Raw genomic sequence first — 22,012 nt, 5'->3', positions numbered from 1 at the left:
GTGCCAGGGTGCCCTTCTGAACTTCAACCTCACTGACCCCTTTACTCCAACCAGGCATTTTCAAATACACACACGTACATACACACAAACACTTTACTCTGACTGGGAAAGTTTCTCGTACACACACACACACACACACACACACACTCCAAAATCTTGGACACGACCTTACGAAAGGGTAGTGTTTCATTTGAAAGGGTAAACTGGGTAGAAGGTTCCTGCTTCATTGCAATTATAGCGGAGCTGCATAACATCAGACAGAAACATTGCTATTCATTTGTTGGTATTTATAAATCCTGAATACAAATCACATTGGCCATTCACAAAGTTAATGAGGTTCATTCGGTTCCTAAATGGCATTGTAAATTCACATAGTTTTTGGACAGCGTTTTTGTGAATGTTAATAAATGTTTGCCAGGTGTCACACAACACATCAGTAGGTATTTTTCAATTTAATATCCCCTTGACATGAAGTTCATGATGATAACACTGGATGCGTCCAAAATGGCAACCTATTCCCTATATAGTGCACTACTTTGACCATGGACAACCCGATATAGTGCACTACTTTTGACCAGAGCCCTGGTCAAAAGTAGTGCACTATATAGGGAATAGGGTGCTGTTTGGAATGTGCCCCCTGTACTTCCTGAATATTCAATAAAATGCCATTGACATTTCCATCTGGGAGCAGATTGCCAGTCCTTTATCAGCCTAGGGGATTTCAGAAGGCTTCCTTTATGGTTATAGCCCACACTGGAGCTGGGTTAGACTACACAGTCTGGCATGATAATCATAACATTTAAATCTATAATGGAACAGAGGCCATGTGCGCATTACCATGATTACTATCCAGAGAGATCCACACACATTTCACATAGCTCAGCACTCGCTGCAACCAATGAGAGGGTTTATATGTGTCTGTCTGTCTGTCTGTCTGTCTGTCTGTCTGTCTGTCTGTCTGTCTGTCTGTCTGTCTGTCTGTCTGTCTGTCACTATTTCTTTTTTTCTTTCTCTCGCTCTGTCTGTCCGTCTGTCCGTCTGTCCGTCTGTCCGTCTGTCCGTCTGTCCGTCTGTCCGTCTGTCCGTCTGTCCGTCCGTCCGTCCGTCCGTCCGTCCGTCCGTCCGTCCGTCCGTCCGTCCGTCCGTCCGTCCGTCCGTCTTCGCTCAGGATTGAGAATTACTTGTCACTTTGATCCTCTGCCTCTTACCACCAGAACCGTCATAGGCCAACGGCCACTAAAGTTTGATTGTGTAATTGTCAAGAGAATTAAGTTTCAATGGTCATAAACCAATTCAATTAAACCACTCTGTCTGCTACATCAGGATTTGTACGATACTGATTGAAAAGAAAACAGACAGAGGCCCAGTCTACAATAGTCAAATGTTTATTCAAAAAGCTATGTCCTGCTACTGACCTTAATACCTTGTCCCGAACTGGCGCTCTTTTGGGTAAGAAGTAATGCATGGATTTACGTGTTGAAGGTCTTTGTCGGGTATCTCTGTTGGACCCAGGTCTTCGTGGAAAGGGTTCCGCTGTGTGAGAAGAGTCAATTGGCCCTTCTTCGTTCTCAGGTGTAAGTCTCTGAATGTCCACAAGAGGTCACAATGTCCTTCTTCTTATTTGTCTGTTTATTTGCACTCGTTCTAGAAGAGTGGTCTTCTGAGGACGGCTAATCAGCTGTGTCGATGATCCCCAGAGTGGTGATGAGAGCAGTGTAGGCGACGAGGATTTGAAGAGAATATCCGGATGGTCCGACTTCAATTCACCTTCTTAGATACCGTACTTAGAAGTGCTACTCAACCACAGTATTGATTGTTAGAGGTTCCTTTGTCTTCCTCGTGCTGATTCTCAGGGTTGTGACTAATGTAGACCTAGCGGCAGCTTGTGGTCCTTCTAGTCCCATATATTAATTATTATTAACTTTTATACCTTCAGGTAAAAAGGGGGTGTTTTCGTCATGCTGACACGCTCTCTGGGCTCCCTGGGGCGTGGCTAGTTACGAGGCAAGGTATCACAATTATTATGATCTCGTTAGAGAACTAAAATCCCAATCCGATTGTCACAAAAACATGATCTTTGTCCCTGATATTGTCTACACAACGTAAAGGATGTCAACCTGATGTACACCGTGTAAAGCTCCTCAAGTTACAGTGTTTTCGTTATAACCTTTATAACAATTTGAATGACATCACAAAATAGACATTCATTTTCCGTCTCTCATCATTCCCAAAATTCGGATGTTGAAATATATTGTCCCAGTGTTCATTGCTTTGATGTTGAGCTTTTGTCCGGTAAACTCTCCTGTGACTAACAGACCTTCCATTCACCCATACTAGAGACCAGAAAGGAGTCGTCTGCTGCATCACAATTTACAATCGAAGTGAGGTCTCACCCCCCCCACGTAGGTGAGAGGGCTCTGTAGACTCCACACAGGAGAGTCATGACACTATGCTGCAGCAAATGTAGGTCCTACCTGTCACAGGAAAAGAAGTTGACAAGGTGATAGATTGACAAGTACATGCATTGTGAGCTCCATACTGAGATGGGCTGTATGTCCCTGAGTGTTGATGGTCAAATCAAATCAAATTGTATTTGTCACACACATGGTTAGCGGATGTTAATGCGAGTGTAGCGAAATGCTTGTGCTTCTTGTTCCGACAATGCAGTAATAACCAACAAGTAATCTAACTAACAATTCCAAAACTACTGTCTTATACACAGTGTAAGGGGATAAAGAATATGTACATGAAGATATATGAATGAGTGATGGTACAGAGCAGCATAGGCAAGATACAGTAGATGGTATCGAGTACAGTATATACATATTAGATGAGTATGTAAACAAAGTGGCATAGTTAAAGTGGCTAGTGATACATGTATTACATAAGGATGCAGTCGATGATATAGAGTACAGTATATACGTATGCATATGAGATTAATCATGTAGGGTATGTAACATTATATAAGGTAGCATTGTTTAAAGTGGCTAGTGATATATTTACATCATTTCCCATCAATTCCCATTATTAAAGTGGCTGGAATTGAGTCAGTGTCAGTGTCAGTGTGTTGGCAGCAGCCACTCAATGTTAGTGGTGGCTGTTTAACAGTCTGATGGCCTTGAGATAGAAGCTGTTTTTCAGTCTCTCGGTCCCAGCTTCGATGCACCTGTACTGACCTCACCTTCTGGATGATAGCGGGGTGAACAGGCAGTGGCTCGGGTGGTTGTTGTCCTTGATGATCTTTATGGCCTTCCTGTATCATCGGGTGGTGTAGGTGTCCTGGAGGGCAGGTAGTTTGCCCCCGGTGATGTGTTGTGCAGACCTCACTACCCTCTGGAGAGCCTGTGGGCGGAGCAGTTGCAGTACCAGGCGGGGATATAGCCCGCCAGGATGCTCTCGATTGTGCATCTGTAGAAGTTTGTGAGTGCTTTTGGTGACAAGCCAAATTTCTTCAGCCTCCTGAGGTTGAAGAGGCGCTGCTGCGCCTTCTTCACGATGCTGTCTGTGTGAGTGGACCAATTCAGTTTGTCTGTGATGTGTATGCCGAGGAACTTAAAACTTGCTACCTTCTCCACTACTGTTCCATCGATGTGGATAGGGGGGTGTTCCCTCTGCTGTTTCCTGAAGTCCACAATCATCTCCTTAGTTTTGTTGACGTTGAGTGTGAGGTTATTTTCCTGACACCACACTCCGAGGGCCCTCACCTCCTCCCTGTAGGCCGTCTCGTCGTTGTTGGTAATCAAGCCTACCACTGTTGTGTCGTCCGCAAACTTTATGATTGAGTTGGAGGCGTGCGTGGCCACGCAGTCGTGGGTGAACAGGGAGTACAGGAGAGGGCTCAGAACGCACCCTTGTGGGGCCCCCGTGTTGAGGATCAGCGGGGAGGAGATGTTGTTGCCTACCCTCACCACCTAGGGGCGGCCCGTCAGGAAGTCCAGTACCCAGTTGCACAGGGCGGGGTCGAGACCCAGGGTCTCAAGCTTGATGACGAGCTTGGAGGGTACTATGGTGTTGAATGCCGAGCTGTAGTCGATGAACAGCATTCTCACATAGGTATTCCTCTTGTCCAGATGGGTTAGGGCAGTGTGCAGTGTGGTTGAGATTGTATCGTCTGTGGACCTATTTGGGCGGTAAGCAAATTGGAGTGGGTCTAGGGTGTCAGGTAGGGTGGAGGTGATATGGTCCTTGACTAGTCTCTCAAAGCACTTCATGAAGACGGAAGTGAGTGCTACGGGGCGGTAGTCGTTTAGCTCAGTTACCTTAGCTTTCTTGGGAACAGGAACAATGGTGGCCCTCTTGAAGCATGTGGGAACAGCAGACTGGTATATTGATTGATTGAATATGTCCGTAAACACACCGGCCAGCTGGTCTGCGCATGCTCTGAGGGCGCGGCTGGGGATGCCGTAATTTATTTTTAAAAATGTGGTTTTCTCGCAGTTATTTATCCTGGGAAAAGAGAGTGATTTTCAGGGGTAAATCTCTGTAATCAGGTTCCCGCCATTCAACCCTAGATGGTACCCAGCCAGGCTCCAAGACAATGCGCAGTAGGACGTTGGTACCCAGCCAGGCACTAATACGTCTCTCTCTCCTCACTGAATGAATGACAAATGGATGAATGGGCGATAACTGTGCACCGTATTCCACAATTTCATTTAAATGAGGTATAACAGAATGATAAGAAGGGTGAAGAGGTTGATTTAATGGGGAAAGACAATAGTGTAATGATGAGTTTTTGTTATGCCTATTTATCAGCTGCAAATTATTTGATCGCTCACCTTGCAGGTTGACACCATTTTCTTTTACATTTTACTTTGGAAACAGAAGCTGTTATGGGACTGTTTTATTTACTGTAAATCTAGTCAAATCTATTGTAAGGGAAACAGATAGGCCTTTAGAATAATGAAAAACATATCCTTGACACTATCTAAGTCGATGAGCAGGAAACAAACAATGCCATTTAACCTGCACAGGTCGAAACTACACCTAGACTACAGTACCAGTCAAATGTTTGGACACACCAAGTCATTCCAGGGTTTTTCCTTTATTTTGTACTATTTTCTACATTGTAGAATAATAGTGAAGACATCAAAACTATGAAATAACACATGGAATCATGTAGTAACCAAACAAGTGTTAAACACATCAAACTATGTGTTATATTTGAGATTTTTCAAAGTAGCCACCCTTTGCCTTGGTGACAGCTTTGCACACTCTTGGCATTCTCTCAACCAGCTTCATGACGTAGTCACCTGAAATGCATTTCAATTAACAGGTGTGCTATGTCAAAAGTTAATTTGTGGAATTTCTTACCTTCTTAATGCATTTGAGCCAATCAGTTGTGTTGTGACAAGGTAGGGTTGGTATACAGAAGATACAGTAGCCCTATTTGGTAAAAGACCAAGTCCATATTATGGCAAGAACAGCTCAAATAAGCAAAGAGAAATGACAGTCCATCATTACCTTAAGACATGAAGGTCAGTCAATCCAGTTCAATAACTTTATTTCAAGTGCAGAAAACCATCGAGCGCTATGATGAAACTGGCTCTCATGAGGACCGCCACAGGAAAGAAATACCCAGAGTTACCTCTGCTGCAGAGGATAAGTTCATTAGAATTACCTGCACCTCAGATTGCAGCCCAAATAAATGCTTCACAGAGATCAAGTAACAGACACATCTCAACATCAACTGTTCAGAGGAGACTGTGTGAATCAGGCCTTTATGGTCAAATTGTTGCAAAGAAACAACTACTAAAGGAGACCAATAAGAAGAAGAGACTTGCTTGGGCCAAGAAACACGAGCAATGGACATTAGACCGGTGGAAATCGGTCCTCTGTTCTGATGAGTCCAAATTTGAGATTTGGGGTTCCAACCACCATGTGTATGTGAGACGTAGAGTAGGTGAACAGATGATCTCCGCATGTGTGGTTCCCACAGTGAAGCGTGGAGGAGGAGGTGTGATGGTGTAGGGGTTATTTGCTGGTTACCACAGCATTCTGCAGCGATACGCCATTCCATCTGGTTTGCTCACTATCATCTGTTTTTCAACAGGACAATGACCCCACACACCTCCAGGCTGTGTAAGGGCTATTTGATCAAGAAGAGTGATGGAGTGCTGCATCAGATGACCTGTCCTCCACAATCACCCAACCTCAACCCAATTGAGATGGTTTCTGATGATTTGGACTACAGAGTGATGGAAAATCAGCCAACAAGCATATGTTGAAGCATACTCCTTCAAGACTTTTGGAAAAGCATTCCAGGTGAAGCTGGTTGAGAGAATGCCGATAGCGTGCAAAGCTGTCATCAAGACAAAGGGTGACTACTTTGAAGAATCTAAAATCTAAAATATATTTAGATTTGTTTAACACTTTTTGGGTTATTTTATAGTGTTTGATGTTTTCACTATTATTCTATGTAGAAAATAGTAAAAATAAAGAAAAATCTTTGAATGTGTAAGGATCGATGCTGGAGACGAGAAGCAAGTACAGGGAGTGAACATTTAATGTATAAGAGGATATAACAAAACAGGATCAGAGTCTGGACAGGGGGAACAAAACGACATAATGACAATAATGCTGACCTGGGGAACACAACTGAGGTACAGACCGATATAGAGGGTCAATCAACGAATCGAAGGGGTCCAGGTGAATCCAATGAGCGCTGAAGCCCGACGAGCCAGGCAAGGCATGACGTGGGATGGGAGCCCAATGAGCCGGCTGAGGCATAGGAGCCCGACGAGCCAGCCAAGGCATGACGTGGGATGGAAGCCCAATGAGCCAGCTGAGGCGTAGGAGCCCGACGAGCCAGGCAAGGCATGACGTGGGATGGGAGCCCAATGAGCCGGCTGAGGCGTAGGAGCCCGACGAGCCAGCCAAGGCATGACGTGGGATGGGAGCCCAATGATGGGAGCCCAATGAGCCAGCTGAGGCGTAGGAGCCCCGAACCAGGCAAGGCATGACGTGGGATGGGAGCCCAATGAGCCGGCTGAGGCATAGGAGCCCGACGAGCCAGCCAAGGCATGACGTGGGATGGAAGCCCAATGAGCCAGCTGAGGCGTAGGAGCCCGACGAACCAGGCAAGGCATGACGTGGGATGGGAGCCCAATGAGCCGGCTGAGGCGTAGGAGCCCGACGAGCCAGGCAAGGCATGACGTGGGATGGGAGCCCAATGAGCCGGCTGAGGCGTAGGAGCCCGACGAACCAGGCAAGGCATGACGTGGGATGAAGCCTGCTGACCCAACCGGGGCAAGGAAACATCTTGAGCCAGCTAAGGCATGGAAGCCAGATTAGCCAGCTGAGGAACCCCTGGTTCCATTGGCAATAGTGTTTTTTATTTTATTTCACCTTTATTTAACCAGGTAGGCTAGTTGAGAACAAGTTCTCATTTACAAGATAAAGCAGTTCGACACATACAACAACACAGAGTTACACATGGAATAAACAAATACACAGTAAATAGAAAAAAAGTCTATATACATTGTGTGCAAATGAGGTAATTGTTTTATTTTTTCTTTATTTAACGAGGCAAGTCAGTTAGGAACAAATTCTTATTTTCAATGACTAGGAACAGTGGGTTAACTGCCTGTTCAGGGGCAGAACAACAGAGGAACAGGAACAGTGGGTTAACTGCCTGTTCAGGGGCAGAACAACAGAGGAACAGGAACAGTGGGTTAACTGCCTGTTCAGGGGCAGAACAACAGAGGAACAGGAACAGTGGGTTAACTGCCTGTTCAGGGGCAGAACAACAGAGGAACAGGAACAGTGGGTTAACTGCCTGTTCAGGGGCAGAACAACAGAGGAACAGGAACAGTGGGTTAACTGCCTGTTCAGGGGCAGAACAACAGATTTGTACCTTGTCAGCTCGGGGATGCAACCTTTCAGTTACTAGTCCAACGCTCTAACCACTAGGCTACCCTAGTGGGAGGTAAAGGCAATAAATAGGCCATAATAGGCCATAGTGGCGAAGTAATTACAATCTAGCAATTCAACTTTTAAGAGCAGTTGGAGGCCACGGAAGGAGAGTTGTAATGGCATTGAAGCTCGTCTGGAGGTTAGTTAACACAGTGTCCAAAGAAGGGCCAGAAGTATACAGAATGGTGTCGTCTGCGTAGAGGTGGATCAGAGAATCACAAGCACCATTGACGTATACAGAGAAGAGGGTCGATCCGAGAATTAAACCCTGCGGCACCCCCATAGAGACTTCCAGAGGTCCGGACAACAGGCCCTCCAATTAGACACACTGAACTCTATCAGAGAAGTAGTTGGTGAACCAGGCGAGGCAGTCATTTGAGAAACCAAGGCTGTTGTGTCTGCCGATAAGAATGTGGTGATTGACAGAGTGGAAAGCCTTGGCCAGGTCGATGAATACGGCTGCACAGTATTGTCTCTTATCGATGGCGGTTATGATATCGTTTAGGACCTTGAGTGTGGCTGAGGTACACCCATGACCAGCTCTGAAACCAGATTGCATAGCGGAGAAGGTAAGGTGGGATTCAAAATGGTCGGTAATCTGTTTGTTAAAGGAGCAGGTTTCTAGGCGCGATAGACTAGATTCAAGGCATAATGTACAGACAAAGGTATGGTAGTATGTGAATACAGTGGAGGTAAACATAGGCATTGAGTGATGATAAGAGAGATATTGTCTCTAGAAACATCATTTAAACCAGGTGATGTCACCGCATGTGTGGGTGGTGGAACTAAAGGGTTAGCGAAGGCATATTGAGCAGGGCTAGAGGCTCTACAGTGAAATAAGACAATAATCACTAACCAAAACAGCAATGGACAAGGCATATTGACATTAGGGAGAGGCATGCATAGCCGAGTGATCATAGGAGTCTAGTGAGTAATGAGGATGAAGGACGAGGATGAAGAATTGTGGTAGTTGTGGGCTGTCTAATTATTTATTATGCATGTCTAGGAAATGGTAGTCTATATAATCTCCGCTCAGAGATTCAAATCAGACACTGAGTACAACATGCAATGTGTTGTAGTTCACAATGGCAAGCCGAATCAAGCGAATGGACATACTGACAACATTAAAAATCTTACAGAATTTAGATCAGTTGGAGTCAAATAGAGGACCGGATGTTGAGCTTGAAATCGACGCTGCTGATGAAGAGTCTTCATCTCATTCTGATGTTGACTTCGAGCCTCCGATGCCTGATCCTCGCCACAGAAAAAAAAAACAGAACAGAGCCAACCGAGAATGTGATCCCAACTGCCACAGTGAGACAGGAGTCTGGGAGGGATGGCACGGTTTGGGTAGAAAGGATTGACGAGCTCATGTGACATGCAGATGTTGCAGCACAATCAGAGATTGGACTGTTGCTCATGCACACAGAAAAGGAAACAGTAGGTGGGACATGTCTATGGATGAACTCGAAGCATTTAGAACTCAAAGCACTCTTGTATGTCCACGGGGCATACGGTCGAAAGTAGTCATTTTGGTCTGATAAATATAGGATGTACTTTTTCTGAGAGACCATGGGAAGCAACCACTTCAGGGAGACTTTGCGACACCTGTGGCAGGTACCTGTGGCAGGTGGTCCTTCTGTAGCTCACTTGGTAGAGCATGGCGCTTGTAACGCCAGGGTAGTGGGTTCGATCCCCGGGACCACCCATACGTAGAATGTATGCACACATGACTGTAAGTCGCTTTGGATAAAAGCGTCTGCTAAATGGCATATATTATTATATATTATTATATTATTATATTTATTATATTATATTATTATTATTATTATATTATATATTACACACAAAACAAGGCCCGTGAAAACTGTGTTCAGTGCAACCGATTTGTTTGTGGGGCTTGCTCACACAAAGCCCAGAAGCTGTGTGCTGACTGGACCCAAAGCATAAAGAGAAGACAAGATTGATTCATGCATGAAGCCACGTGTATGAAGGCACAATACATTGATGCACTGGTGCTTTTGTTTAGGGACAAAAATATAAACGCAACATGCAATAATTTCAACCATTTTACTGAGTTACAGTAAATCTTTCAATTGAAATAAATTCATTAGCCCCAAATCTATGTATATCTAGGACTTTGTAGAATTATACAAAACATATCCTTGACTCTATCTAAACAAATAACAATTTTATTTATTATTCATATTTCCAACATTTCTTCACGCAATTAATCCTTTACAATAGTTTATGCAAAATGTATCCAGCGTTGGTGCTTGAGTTTGCACATCTTATTGGTTGATATGCATCGGATGCATATGCCAAAGGTACGTCTGGCAATGATCTATTGGGTACTTATAAGCTGAAATGCCAGGCAGTTCTACAGTAGTGTTAAGCCACTGTCCCCTGGCACTGTCTATTTCACTCATTTCTTTCAATCTGTCTGTCTCTCTCTCTCTCTATCTCCACTGTGGGAGAGTTGTGTGTTAGATTGCTAGACTTTCACACAAATAACAACGTTATTGAATGGGCTTACCTATTCTCAGCTCTCTCTCTCATTTATTTGACTTTGCGGTTGAGTAAGGGGGAAGAACATCCATCCACATGCGCCGTTCCAATGATGGCGCCTGTGTGAAAGAGATATCTCTGTCTCGTTTGGCAAACTGAATATCTCTAGGACAGCAGATATTGGTTCTGGTGAATAATGTCATCCACCATTCTCAATGCTGCCTGTCAGGGAGGAGGAGAATAAGAATATCTCTATCGGACATGGAAGAAATGGAAAGTGTGTGTGTGTGTGTGTGTTTTGTGCAGTGTTGTATAGAGCCAGTCGTCTGTTATAGATATACAGCTAGTTATTACTGAATCTAGCTATGGACCAGGTGATAGGGGGTACCACATGGCACCGAGAGCAGCAGAGAGATGGTGGGAAAGTAATTATGGTATATAATATTGTGTACAGTAAATGGCTTGGTGGATACAGGTATTTCATAAGGGGACCTGGGTAGGACAGAGTGTAATGTATCTCACGAATAGAGCATACTAGTCTACAGTATATGGCCCTTATGAATGAGTAATGGAACAAAACTACCTCATTCAGCAGATTGTGAAGCGTGTGCACTTTTATTTTTTGATGTATCGTTGCTGATTTGTTTTGGACACTTTCTTGATGCCATGAAAGGTCATGCGTGTCACAACATCAGTCTACATGTGTAGGTTCCCATTTAGCTGGCACTTCTCTTTAATTGCTGCAATGTTCTGATGATTGTAATGTATCTTCTCCCGATACATTTACCCTGTGATTTCATTCGACGTTTTTTTTGTGTGTTTGTGCCTCGCTGAGGTAGTGGGTTTCATTTGCAAACAGCTATCAGCTAAATGTATTCCGACTTCGGTTAGACAAAGTCCCTTCCGTTCACTCCAACTTACCTCGAACAGACACTTAATCTTGTTCTTCCTCGGGTTACAATTTCACCAGCCAGTCTTAATGTCTGAAATCATCCATCTTCCCTTCACAGAGCGACACGTCACTTTTGCGGCCAGCAGAAACCTCTTTTTCACCGCTTTTTGCTTCCAATTTATTAAAGGCCCAGTGCAGTCAAACTTGATTTACCTGTGTTTTATATTTCCACACGATGGGGTTGGAATAATACTGTGAAATTGTTCAAATTATGATAATTCCCTTTTAGTGGGATGTCATTTTTTTTACTCTTAAATGTAATGGCAGAAATGTAGATTTCCGGATAAATAGACATACCCAGAAGTAACCGCTTTTCACAAGCAGTTAAATGATAAGGACGGGCATAAACGTGGTATCATTGAAAAGAAAACACCTGGGAGACTATAAGGAAATGGTCAGCACATACAGTATATAGGAATGGCACAGTTCAGATCACATAAGATCAAGCACACACAAAGTAACCATTTTTGATTTTCTTCTTTTCTTTTGAAAGTCATCTTAAAGTCTTCCCTCCAGTTTTCCCACGTGTCCTAAGTATGTCAATTAAGTCATTCGACTGCTATTGCACATTGAATAAGCCTACAAGTTATTGGTCACTATAAAACACAATTTCTACAATATCAACCTCTTTTAAACATTGTTCTGGTGACAGGGGACATCCAGGGTATATTCCAAGTGTACTTACAACCTCTCCAAAGTGTCCAAATGGGGTAATTACACTTCTATTACACATTGAATAAACCAAAAAAGGTTTTAGTCCCACATTATTAAGAACTATTTGCAAGAAAAATGATTAAAACAGATATACATTATAAATGTAAACTGGTCTTGACTAATGCGAGACGATCATACCCTGCAGTCTCCTTCTTCTTGTCATTCTCCTCGTCCTATTGTGGGTCACTCCTCGTGAAGTATTGGCCATCAACCGTATTCACATTTTTCACACACGATGGAGGTGGGGACCTTGAATCGGTAGAGCAGGGACTTGCCCCACTCGTCAACTAGTCTTGATACCTTCATCAGTCCCATGTATATCACCAGGGAAATGTACGACAGCATGTTGCCCACAGTGACATGTTTCCAGTGCCCCCCCCTTCTTGTCCCCATACTTGTTGGTATTGGAAACTAGTGTCCCCAGCACAGAGGTGGTGAAGTAGAGCTGAAACACCTGGAAGAGGGTGTATGTTTGAGTGCTGTCCAACTGTGGGCCTACAGGTTGTTCCTGGGTGGAACTGGCTCCACATAATGTTCAACGACTGTACGACATCTGTCCTCAGGTTCATCTCCCTCGGTTGTGCTGGATTCCATTGCTGGTTCTACTGCACCTACAGTACCTCTGCTCCTCCCTCTTCTCTGTTGAGGCCTAGGTGTCCCCTTTGCCCCCCCACACCTCCTAGATGAACTGGCTGGGGGTAGTGGAAGAGGACTGGAGGGGTGTAGTGGTGGAGCTTGAACCATCAGTAGAGACAGCAATAGAGACAGCAGTGGGGGTTGTGGATCAGGACGGGTGGGGGGGTTCTTTCTGCGGGGTGGTTTGCTCACAAATGTCATCATCCCCACCATGGGGAATACAATAAAGGGATATTAACTTCTTGCGTCGAGCCAACCCGGAACCGGGATCATGACTACAGCCCCAAGCCCATTACCATAACGCAATGTTAACTATTCATGAAAATTGCAAATGAAATCAAATCAATATGCTAGCTCTCAAGCTTAGCCTTTTGTTAACAACACTGTCATCTCAGATTTTAAAAAATATGCTTCTCAACCATAGCAAACTAGCATTTATCATTTAGCGTTAGCATTTAGCATTAGCATTTAGCGTTAGCATTAGCAGGCAACATTTTCACAAAAACCAGCAAAAACATTCAATAAGTCATTTACCTTTGGAGAACTTCGGATGTTTTCAATGAGTAGACTCTCAGTTAGATAGCAAATGTTCAGTTTTCCTAAAAGATGATTTGTGCAGGAGAAATCGGTCCGTTTTCTGCATCATGTTCGGCTACCAAAAAAAAAAGAAAAGTCAGTCATCCAAACGCCAAACTTTCTTCCACATTAACTCCATAATATCGACTGAAACATGGTAAACGTTGTTTAGAATCAATCCTCAAGGTGTTTTTCACATATCTCTTCATGATATATCATTCCTGGAAGTCTCCTCCCTGTCTCAATCACATGAATGCGAGCAGCTTGGAGATTACGCAACAATTTCAACAAAGGACACCGGGCGGGACCCCTGGTAAATGTAGTCTCTTATGGCCAATCTTCCAATGATATGCCTACAAATACATCACAATGCTGCAGACAACTTGGAGAAACGATAGAAAGGGTAGGCTAATTCGTGGCGCTTTCACAGCCATATAAGGAGACAATGAAAAACAGAGCGTCAAAAATCCTGCTCATTTCCTGTTTGAAGTTTCATCTTGGTTTCGCCTGTTGCATCAGTTCTGGGGCACTCACAGATAATATCTTTGCAGTTCTGGAAATGTCAGAGTGTTTTCTTTCCAAAGCTGCCAATTATATGCATAGTCGAGCATCTTTTCGTGACAAAATATTGACATAGCGCCCCCATAGGTTGAAGAGGTTAAGGGATCCATGCTGCTGTAAGATACAGTTGACTCATTTGACAAAACTACATTACTGTAATGTAAAAGCAATCTACTAAAAGAAAACACCCAGCCTAAACTTGGTTTCAAATCCCCTGCTGGTGACTTTTGGCACACCGTTTCACAGCCCTTCCCCAGTGACATAACAGGCCAGGGGGGTTGTAACTGTCTGGACACTGTCTGCAGAGTGCCTCACACAGAGGTGTGAAACAAACACACAATGCAAACAGTGGGACACGTAAGAGACAAAGGAGCAATGGCCACAAGAGTTTGATGGCCTCCGAGCAGGGGTGTGGGCAGAAATGAGTTGGGGGTGGGCCTGCATATATTTGGATGGGCCAAATTGGGTTGCTGGGGAGTATGTTTGTAGTAATAATGTGTTTTTTGTTGTTGCTCAATCTGATAGAGTGGGCCTGGCATGGCCACCCTATCATGACTAATAACTCATTTTTGTTTATTTTCTACCATTAAAAATAAAAAAAAATTTAAAAAACATCCCACCAAAACAGGCATTTTTAGGTCTTTTCAAAAAGCTCTTATTACACTAAAAGGGAATTATCATAATTTTCACAATTTCACAGTATTATTCCAACCTCATACTGTGGGAATATACACTGAGTGTACCAAACGTTAAGGTCACCTGCTCTTTCCGTGACATAAACTGACCAAGTGAATCCAGGTGAAAGCTATGATCCCATATTGATGTCACTTGTTAAATCCACTTCAATCAGTGTAGATTTTTAGATTATGATTTTTTATTTATTTAACCTTTATTTAACTTGGTAAGTCAGTTAATAACAAATTCTTATTTACAATGATAGCCGAGAAACGGTGGGTTAACTGCCTTGTTCAGGGGCAGAATTACAGAGTTTTACCTTGTCAGCTCGGGGATTCTATCTAGCAACGTTTCGGTTACTGGCCCAACACTCTAACCACTAGGCTACCTGCCACCCCACTAGATGAAGGGGAGGAGACAGGTTAAAGAAGGATTTCAAGCCTTGAGACAATTGAGACATGGATTGTGTATGTGTGCCATTCTAAGTGTGAATGGGCAAGACAAAATACACTACATGACTAAAAGTATGTGGATACCTGCTCATCTCATTCCAAAATCACGGGCATTAATATGGAGTTCCTGCTGTAACAGCCTCCACTCTTCTGGGAAGGCTTTCCACTAGAAGGTGGAACCTTTCTATGGGGACTTTCTTCCATTCAGCTACAAGATCAAATCAAATGAAATATAATGCAATTCTATTGGTCACATATTTAGTAGATGTTATTGCGGGTGTAGCGAAATGCTTGTGTTCCTAGCTCCAACATTGCAGTAGTATCAACAAAATGTACAGTTGGCACTATGCATTCGGCAGGTAGCCTTCTCCTGGCATTCGCCAAACCCAGATTCATCCATCGGACTGCCAGTTGGTGAAGCGTGATTCATCACTCCAGAGAACGCGTTTCCACTGCTCCAGAGTCCAATGGCGGCGAGGTTGACACCACTCCAGCCGACGCTTAGCATTGCGCATGGTGATCTTAGGCTTGTTGCGGCTGCTTGGCCATGGAAAATTTGAAGAGGTGTCCACATACCTTTGGCCATGTAGTGTATTTAAGTGCATTTGAATGGGGTATGGTATTAGGTGCTAGGCTCACTGGTTTGTGTCAAAGACTGCAATGCTGCTAGGTTTTTCCACGCTCAACCGTTTCCCGTGTGTATCAAGAATTGTCCACCACCCAAAGGGCATCCAGCCAAATTGACACAACTGTGAGAAGCATTGGAGTCAACATAGGCCAGCATTCCTGTGGAAGCTCTACACGTTGTAGAGGCCATGCTGAGACAAATTTAGGCTGTTCTGAGGGCAAAAGAGGGGAGGAGTGCAGCTCAATATCAGGAAGGTCTTAATGTTTTGTGCACTCAGTATATATAGAATACAGGAAAATCACATTTTTGACTGCACTGAAAACTAGCTATTAATAGACCAATAAGAAAGAGAGTTCCAAACCTCTCTGCCAATAACAGCTAGTTTTTAGTTTTACCCTCCCAACTCAGACCACACCCACACAGTCCTAGTTCTTGCTTGAAAATTGCTCTTTGCAAAGAACTATTTTTTAAAATTAGTTTTTGCCATTTTAATTGAAGGTACATAATTGTTACCCAGAAATGACTTTATATTGAGATAAAAATGTCTGTTTCTTTTTGTTGTTGCCATTTTAATTGAAAACAATCACAGTAAGGTACTTAATTGTTAGCCAGAAATGATTTGACATCAAGTTAAACAGGACTGCATTGGACCTTTTAAAGAAGGGTCGCTAGGCACTTTTAGGAGCTGCTTTTAGGCCTCAGTGTTAAAGGAATGGGAGAGAGGGGGAAGGAAGAGGCCCTGCTTCAGAGCATTAGGGCTTTTTGCCAGGTAATAGCTGCTCTCACTGATAACACTCATCCACGACTCTCTCTCGCTCCACCATCCACCAAAATATCCCCTTGCAATGAGAGCAGAGGACGCTCCGCCCCATACTGAGGGGATGATTGCAGTAGACAGCCACTGGATCTACCACCTCATTAACCCGGCATCTGGATGCCTGCAATTTGCACGTCCCCCCCCCTCTCCTTCCCTTTCTCTTAGCAGAGATTGAAAGCAAATTGCTTATCTTAGACATAATGAGAATATTTCTACCCGTGGAAGGATAAACACAACAGTTTGAGGGAGGTCGATTGGCACCGCATTGTAATCAACCTGGGATAAATGATTAGTGCCACGGCAACAGGGTGAAATTAATCCACAGCCCTCTGACACGATGGGCTGTCAGACTCAAAGCCTCATGGGTGTTCTGGTATCTCTCTCTTTCTGTCTCTCTCTCCCTTCCAAATGACTGGTGCAGATTAGATTGAGAGAAGGAGGGAGGGAGATAGAGAGGGAAAAAGAGGTGGGGAGGGAGAAAGAGACAGGGGGATAGAGAGAGGGGGGTGGGAGAGAGATGTGTGTGTATCTTCGGGAGAATGGACATGAAAGAAAATGTGTTTCAGGTTTTGAAGTGATAATTGTCTGCTTTAGTCTTTAATGCTTTCTCTTTTAATACAAACCTCTAGTCAACACAATATTTCGGTATAGAGAATTGTTTTTTCTTATTCATCTTGAATAGCTAGCACCCAATGTCTGTGTTCTAGTTTCTCAATGACTATTACCAAAGTAATCTACTGTACTGTAGTACTGATGAAATCAACCAGATAGTTGTGAAAGCATGAAGTATGAAGTGTACACTAGCATCCTTGTAATTTAATGTGGACTTCCACTAGAGAACCGCCATCATTAACATGCTCCATGGTCCCTGCCTGCAGAAGAGTTTGTATGACTCATTTGTCATTTCCAATGTACAGTGCTTGAGTAAACGATATGACATGCCATCACCACCCACCACCCGTCTGTCTGTCTGTCTGTCTGTCTGTCTGTCTGTCTGTCTGTCTGTCTGTCTGTCTGTCTGTCTGTCTGTCTCTGTGTCTTTCCCTCTTGCCCACTTTCTAGCTCTCTCTCTCTCTTTCCCTCTTTCTCACTCTCTCGCTCTCTCTCTCTCTCTCTCTCTTTCACTTTCTTCCTCTCTCTCTCTCTCTCTCTCTCTCTCTCTCTCTCTCTCTCTCTCTCTCTCTCTCTCTCTCTCTCTCTCTCTCTCTCTCTCTCTCTCTCTTTCACTTTCTTCCCCTGTCTCTCTCTCTCTCTTTCACTTTCTTCCCCTGTCTCTCTCTTTCACTTTCTTCCCCTGTCTCTCTCTCCCTCTTTCACTTTATTTCCCTGTCTCTCTCTCTCTCTCTTTCACTTTCTTTCTCTCTCTCTCTCTTTTACTTTCTTCCTCTCTTAGAGCTCTGCTTTTAAACCTCTGACCCTGACACTGTGATGGTGTATTCAGCCAGAGAAGCCAGCAGCTCATCCTTAATTATTTCTAACTGATGGACCAATCCATCAAGAGGAGAGAGGGAAGGGGGGAGGGGAAGAGAGAAGGAGGAGTGAGGGAGGGAGGGAGAGGGAAGTGAAGAAAGGAGGAAGGAGAGCCTCTCTGGTCGAACGAAAGAGGTTCAGCGAGGTTCAACACAGACACTAAGTGGCGCTCTCAGGGCTCTGCTCTGCTTCTCTCTCTCTCTCTCTATCTCTCTCTCTCTCTCTCTCTCTCACTTGCATCTGAATCAGGAAGACCTCAACATTGTGTTGCGACTCTGGTCAAGACTATGTGCTTAGTGGGAGTGAGAGCGGCCGATGACGTAATAAAAGGTTAACTTGGTGCCACGGAGCTTTGAGCTGTACATGGACAGATTTACTTGCTTGGGAACCACCCGTTAAACCTGCAATTACAAACCCTAACAACTCTGTAGCGGAGCCTATACCACAGTGTTCACACACACACACGCACACGCATGCACACACCTCTTCTGGGCTCTGTACATTAAGCTTCACAATCATCAGAGCGTGACTCCTGAAGGAAATTGCACAAGAGCGACATGCAAAGTAACATCCTCACAGCAGAGAGAGAGAGGACGGATGGTGAAGGTGGAATTTTGTTTGAAATTCATCCAATTTTTATCAAGTGCGTACATTTCCATATATTCATATTTATCTCTCCACACTGTGCTCCTAGCATCAATCCACTTCCTCCGTGCATACATTTGATTATAAATAGTTCCGCCTCCCCTCCCAAATTGTCCGTCTGTCACACACACACACACACACACACACACACACACACACACACACACACACACACACACACACACACACACACACACACACACACACACACACACACACACACACACACACACACACACACACACACACACACACACACACACACACACACACACACACACACACACACACACACATATATACACACACACACACACATATATACACATCTACTAGCTACCCCCGCTCTCATTAACAGGATAGTTGACAAGCCCCAATCAGATTGTGCATTCAGAGACACGTGTATCCATCCCAGGGTAGATACGATACGTCTCCTTCTGAATCACTGCCTTGCCGTCACACTCCCTAAATTGAGTGGAGGGGAACCAGGGAAGAGCTGGAGATAAAATGTGGGATTCATACACAAACACACATACACGCACACACAAGCTTGCATACCTACACACGTGTGAATACACACCCCACATACACACACGCACACTCACACAAATACCAACGCCATCCTCCCTTATTCTACATAATGAATCAGTGTATTTATTTGGAGTAATGTGCACAGCCAAAACATTTCCAGTCAATCGCTCTGTCTTCTCCTCGGAATGGCTTTCAGTCTCTCTTCTCCCAGAGATAATTGCTGCCCATACCTGAGCTGAGCTGAGCTGAGCCTCTGTAATGTAATGACACACACACACACACACGCACACACACACACACACACACACACACACACACACACACACACACACACACACACACACACACACACACACACACACACACACACACACACACACACACACACACACACACACACACACACACACACACACACACACACACACACACACAGAGAATAATGTAATGGGTTTTGGATGAAGTATTGACCACTGCTGGGGTTTGATTAAGGTGCTGTAGGCCAGAGCATGTAACTGAGGAATCAGCATTCTGGTCCGTGTCTGTGTGCAGGGATTTTTCTGCCACTGTAATCCTTGGGCCAAACCGTGTAAAAAATAAATAATAATAATAATATTTTTGGAGTTAATTCATTTTTGGGATGGAAAAACTCTTGAAATGTAAACTTAAATGACTAAAACCAGATGTATAGAAATGAATGAAAAAACAATGAATTAGCCATGGCAAAATGCATAGAATCGCAGGAAATTAGCTTTAAAATTGCAACATTTTATCTTAGCTGCATGGCAAAATGTGTAGAATTGCAGGAAATTTGCTTTTAAGCTGCATGAATGTCTTTCAGCTCCATGTCAAAATTTGTAGAATTGCCGAAAATTTGCTTGAAAATGCAACATTATTACTACACCACCAAGATTAGGGCCTCAAATGCAGCCTTGGCCGACCACTGACCTTCCCCTTTACCACGCCCCCTGCCACGCCCCCTGCCACGCCACCACCGAAACCCCTTTTTGTTCCAGAAAAAAAAAACTGGTGTGTGTGTTTGCGTGTGTGCGGTGCGGCCAGCATGCTCCCTAAATAGGTCCTGGGGTTTAACTCAGAGGGAGGACAGGACGATACTGACAGTCTGAATTCAAGGCATGCGTCCATTGATTAACCTCTCCAATTCAATGCCTAATATCGTTTTCTCAGCAAACGTTTGGCAGTGGAATGAAAATAGTTGTACATGGACATTGAGATTGAGAGATAAGCACATAAGGTCATCCGTAATCGTTTAGGGTATTTTAGCATGAGGGGATAACTTGCATTGGTTTTGCCTTAATCAAGTCCATTTAAATTGCCTGTTCGCTTGCGTTGAGATACTGATTGCATCTCAGGGGGAGATGAAAAGGGGAAATGGACGAAGCCCCCTTTACATTTCTTTGACATGATCTTAAAAAGGTGAGCATTAGCATGCTAAAAGACAGACCGAGTTATGATGAACACCCATTTGTCAAAGGCTTTAATCGTCAGGCGAGTGAGATGATTAACTTTGAATCCGTTTTAATCAACCGCGAGCGATTTTGCTCAAATAGCTATAACTGTCAGACAGATGGGGAGAACCTCCCTCTGATGTGTTGGGAAATGAGAGCGAGGAAACAGCGATATTCATTTACTGGTCTCCTGTTAGGGACAAGAGGGCAACTAAATAGTATCTTAAAAGAGGGATGCGCATCAGGGAAGTGTTTGCGCAGGATATTAGAGAATTTTTGCGGCCCTTTCCCATGTCGGTCTCTTACAGGACTTTCACGTCGAAGGCCGTGCATGCTAGCTCATCGATTAGGAAAGTCAAGGGGATGTATTGATCCTGGGGTTCATGTGGCTGCCGGAGATCTGAGAGTCTGTGTGTGCAGCCTGGGTGTATGCGTGCGTGTTTGGGCCTCTGTTTCACTGTCGAGCTTGTCTTACTCTTTCCCCCACTTTTCACCTCTATTAGGCTGCCTGCAGGTGACAGATATGCAATACGACTACATTTATGTTGCATGTGTCTTTCTTGTTTATGGTAATGGTACCGTTTGATTGATTATTTATTTGATTGCTTTCTTGCCTGAGTGACCAATTCATTGATTTTACACCGCCCTTTTGTCCAGAGTTGGCTTAAAAGAGAAATTGGGGTCATTGAAATACAATATAGTATGATATCTGTGTTGATTATCAATAATACAAATGTCATATTGGTTAGGTAGCCATTCAATTGATTTCTCAATGGATTCATTACTTGCACGGTGGATTTTGAGGGAAAAGGGGGGCAACCTAGTCAGTCGTACATCTGAATGCATGATGGACTGATTGATTCATTGATTCATTGATTCATCAATGGATTTACCTCTCTTCTTCCTCTGTTCCTCTCTGTCTCCAGACCTGGATGACCCTTTAGTGACGGTGCACCAGAGTGTAGGAGAGGCTAAAGAACAGTTTTATTACGAGAGGACAGTGTTCCTGCGCTGCGTGGCCAACTCCAACCCCCCAGTCCGCTACAGCTGGCACCGCGGACGAGACGTCCTCTCACAAGGCTCCGACAAGGGAGTGGAGATCTACGAACCATTCTTCACACAGGTAAGGGGGAGGCAATATACTATACAATTACTGTATATCAGAGTGGGGTTTATGTAGAGATCTCAATATACTATAGACTCTGAGTGCGGTGACCCCTGTGTGGGCTGATGTATATTTATATAAATAAGTGTGTCCCCAGAGACTGCTATGGGAAAGAGAGGGAAAAAGAGGGAATGAGAATGAGAGACAAAGAGACAGAAAGAGGTAGGAGAGAGAGCAACAAACAGAGTGCACTAATCATAGATGATATAAGCAAGCGAGCCTGAGGTACAGTAGTTGGCTGCCCTTCTGAGTCTCCAGTTCCCTCATTTTCCTCTCCCCTCCGAGTCCACCTCTTCTTTTCC

General features: G+C 44.1%; 1 protein-coding gene across 1 annotated transcript in view; it reads left to right on the top strand.

Moving 5' to 3' along the window:
* The window catches only part of LOC118398434 (MAM domain-containing glycosylphosphatidylinositol anchor protein 2-like), a 352,144-nt gene that overhangs the window by 156,524 nt on the left and 173,608 nt on the right, over positions 1-22,012 (top strand). The window contains exon 4 of the mRNA XM_052470749.1: positions 21,472-21,668. Coding sequence (XP_052326709.1) covers positions 21,472-21,668 — 197 coding nt within the window. The remainder of the gene's footprint in view (positions 1-21,471; positions 21,669-22,012) is intronic.

This window comes from Oncorhynchus keta, chromosome 19 (genome assembly GCF_023373465.1).
Source record: "Oncorhynchus keta strain PuntledgeMale-10-30-2019 chromosome 19, Oket_V2, whole genome shotgun sequence".
Taxonomy (NCBI): Eukaryota; Metazoa; Chordata; class Actinopteri; order Salmoniformes; family Salmonidae; genus Oncorhynchus; species Oncorhynchus keta.
The sequence above is the reverse complement of the archived record's forward strand: the minus strand, read 5'-3'. Positions and strand labels throughout refer to the sequence as shown.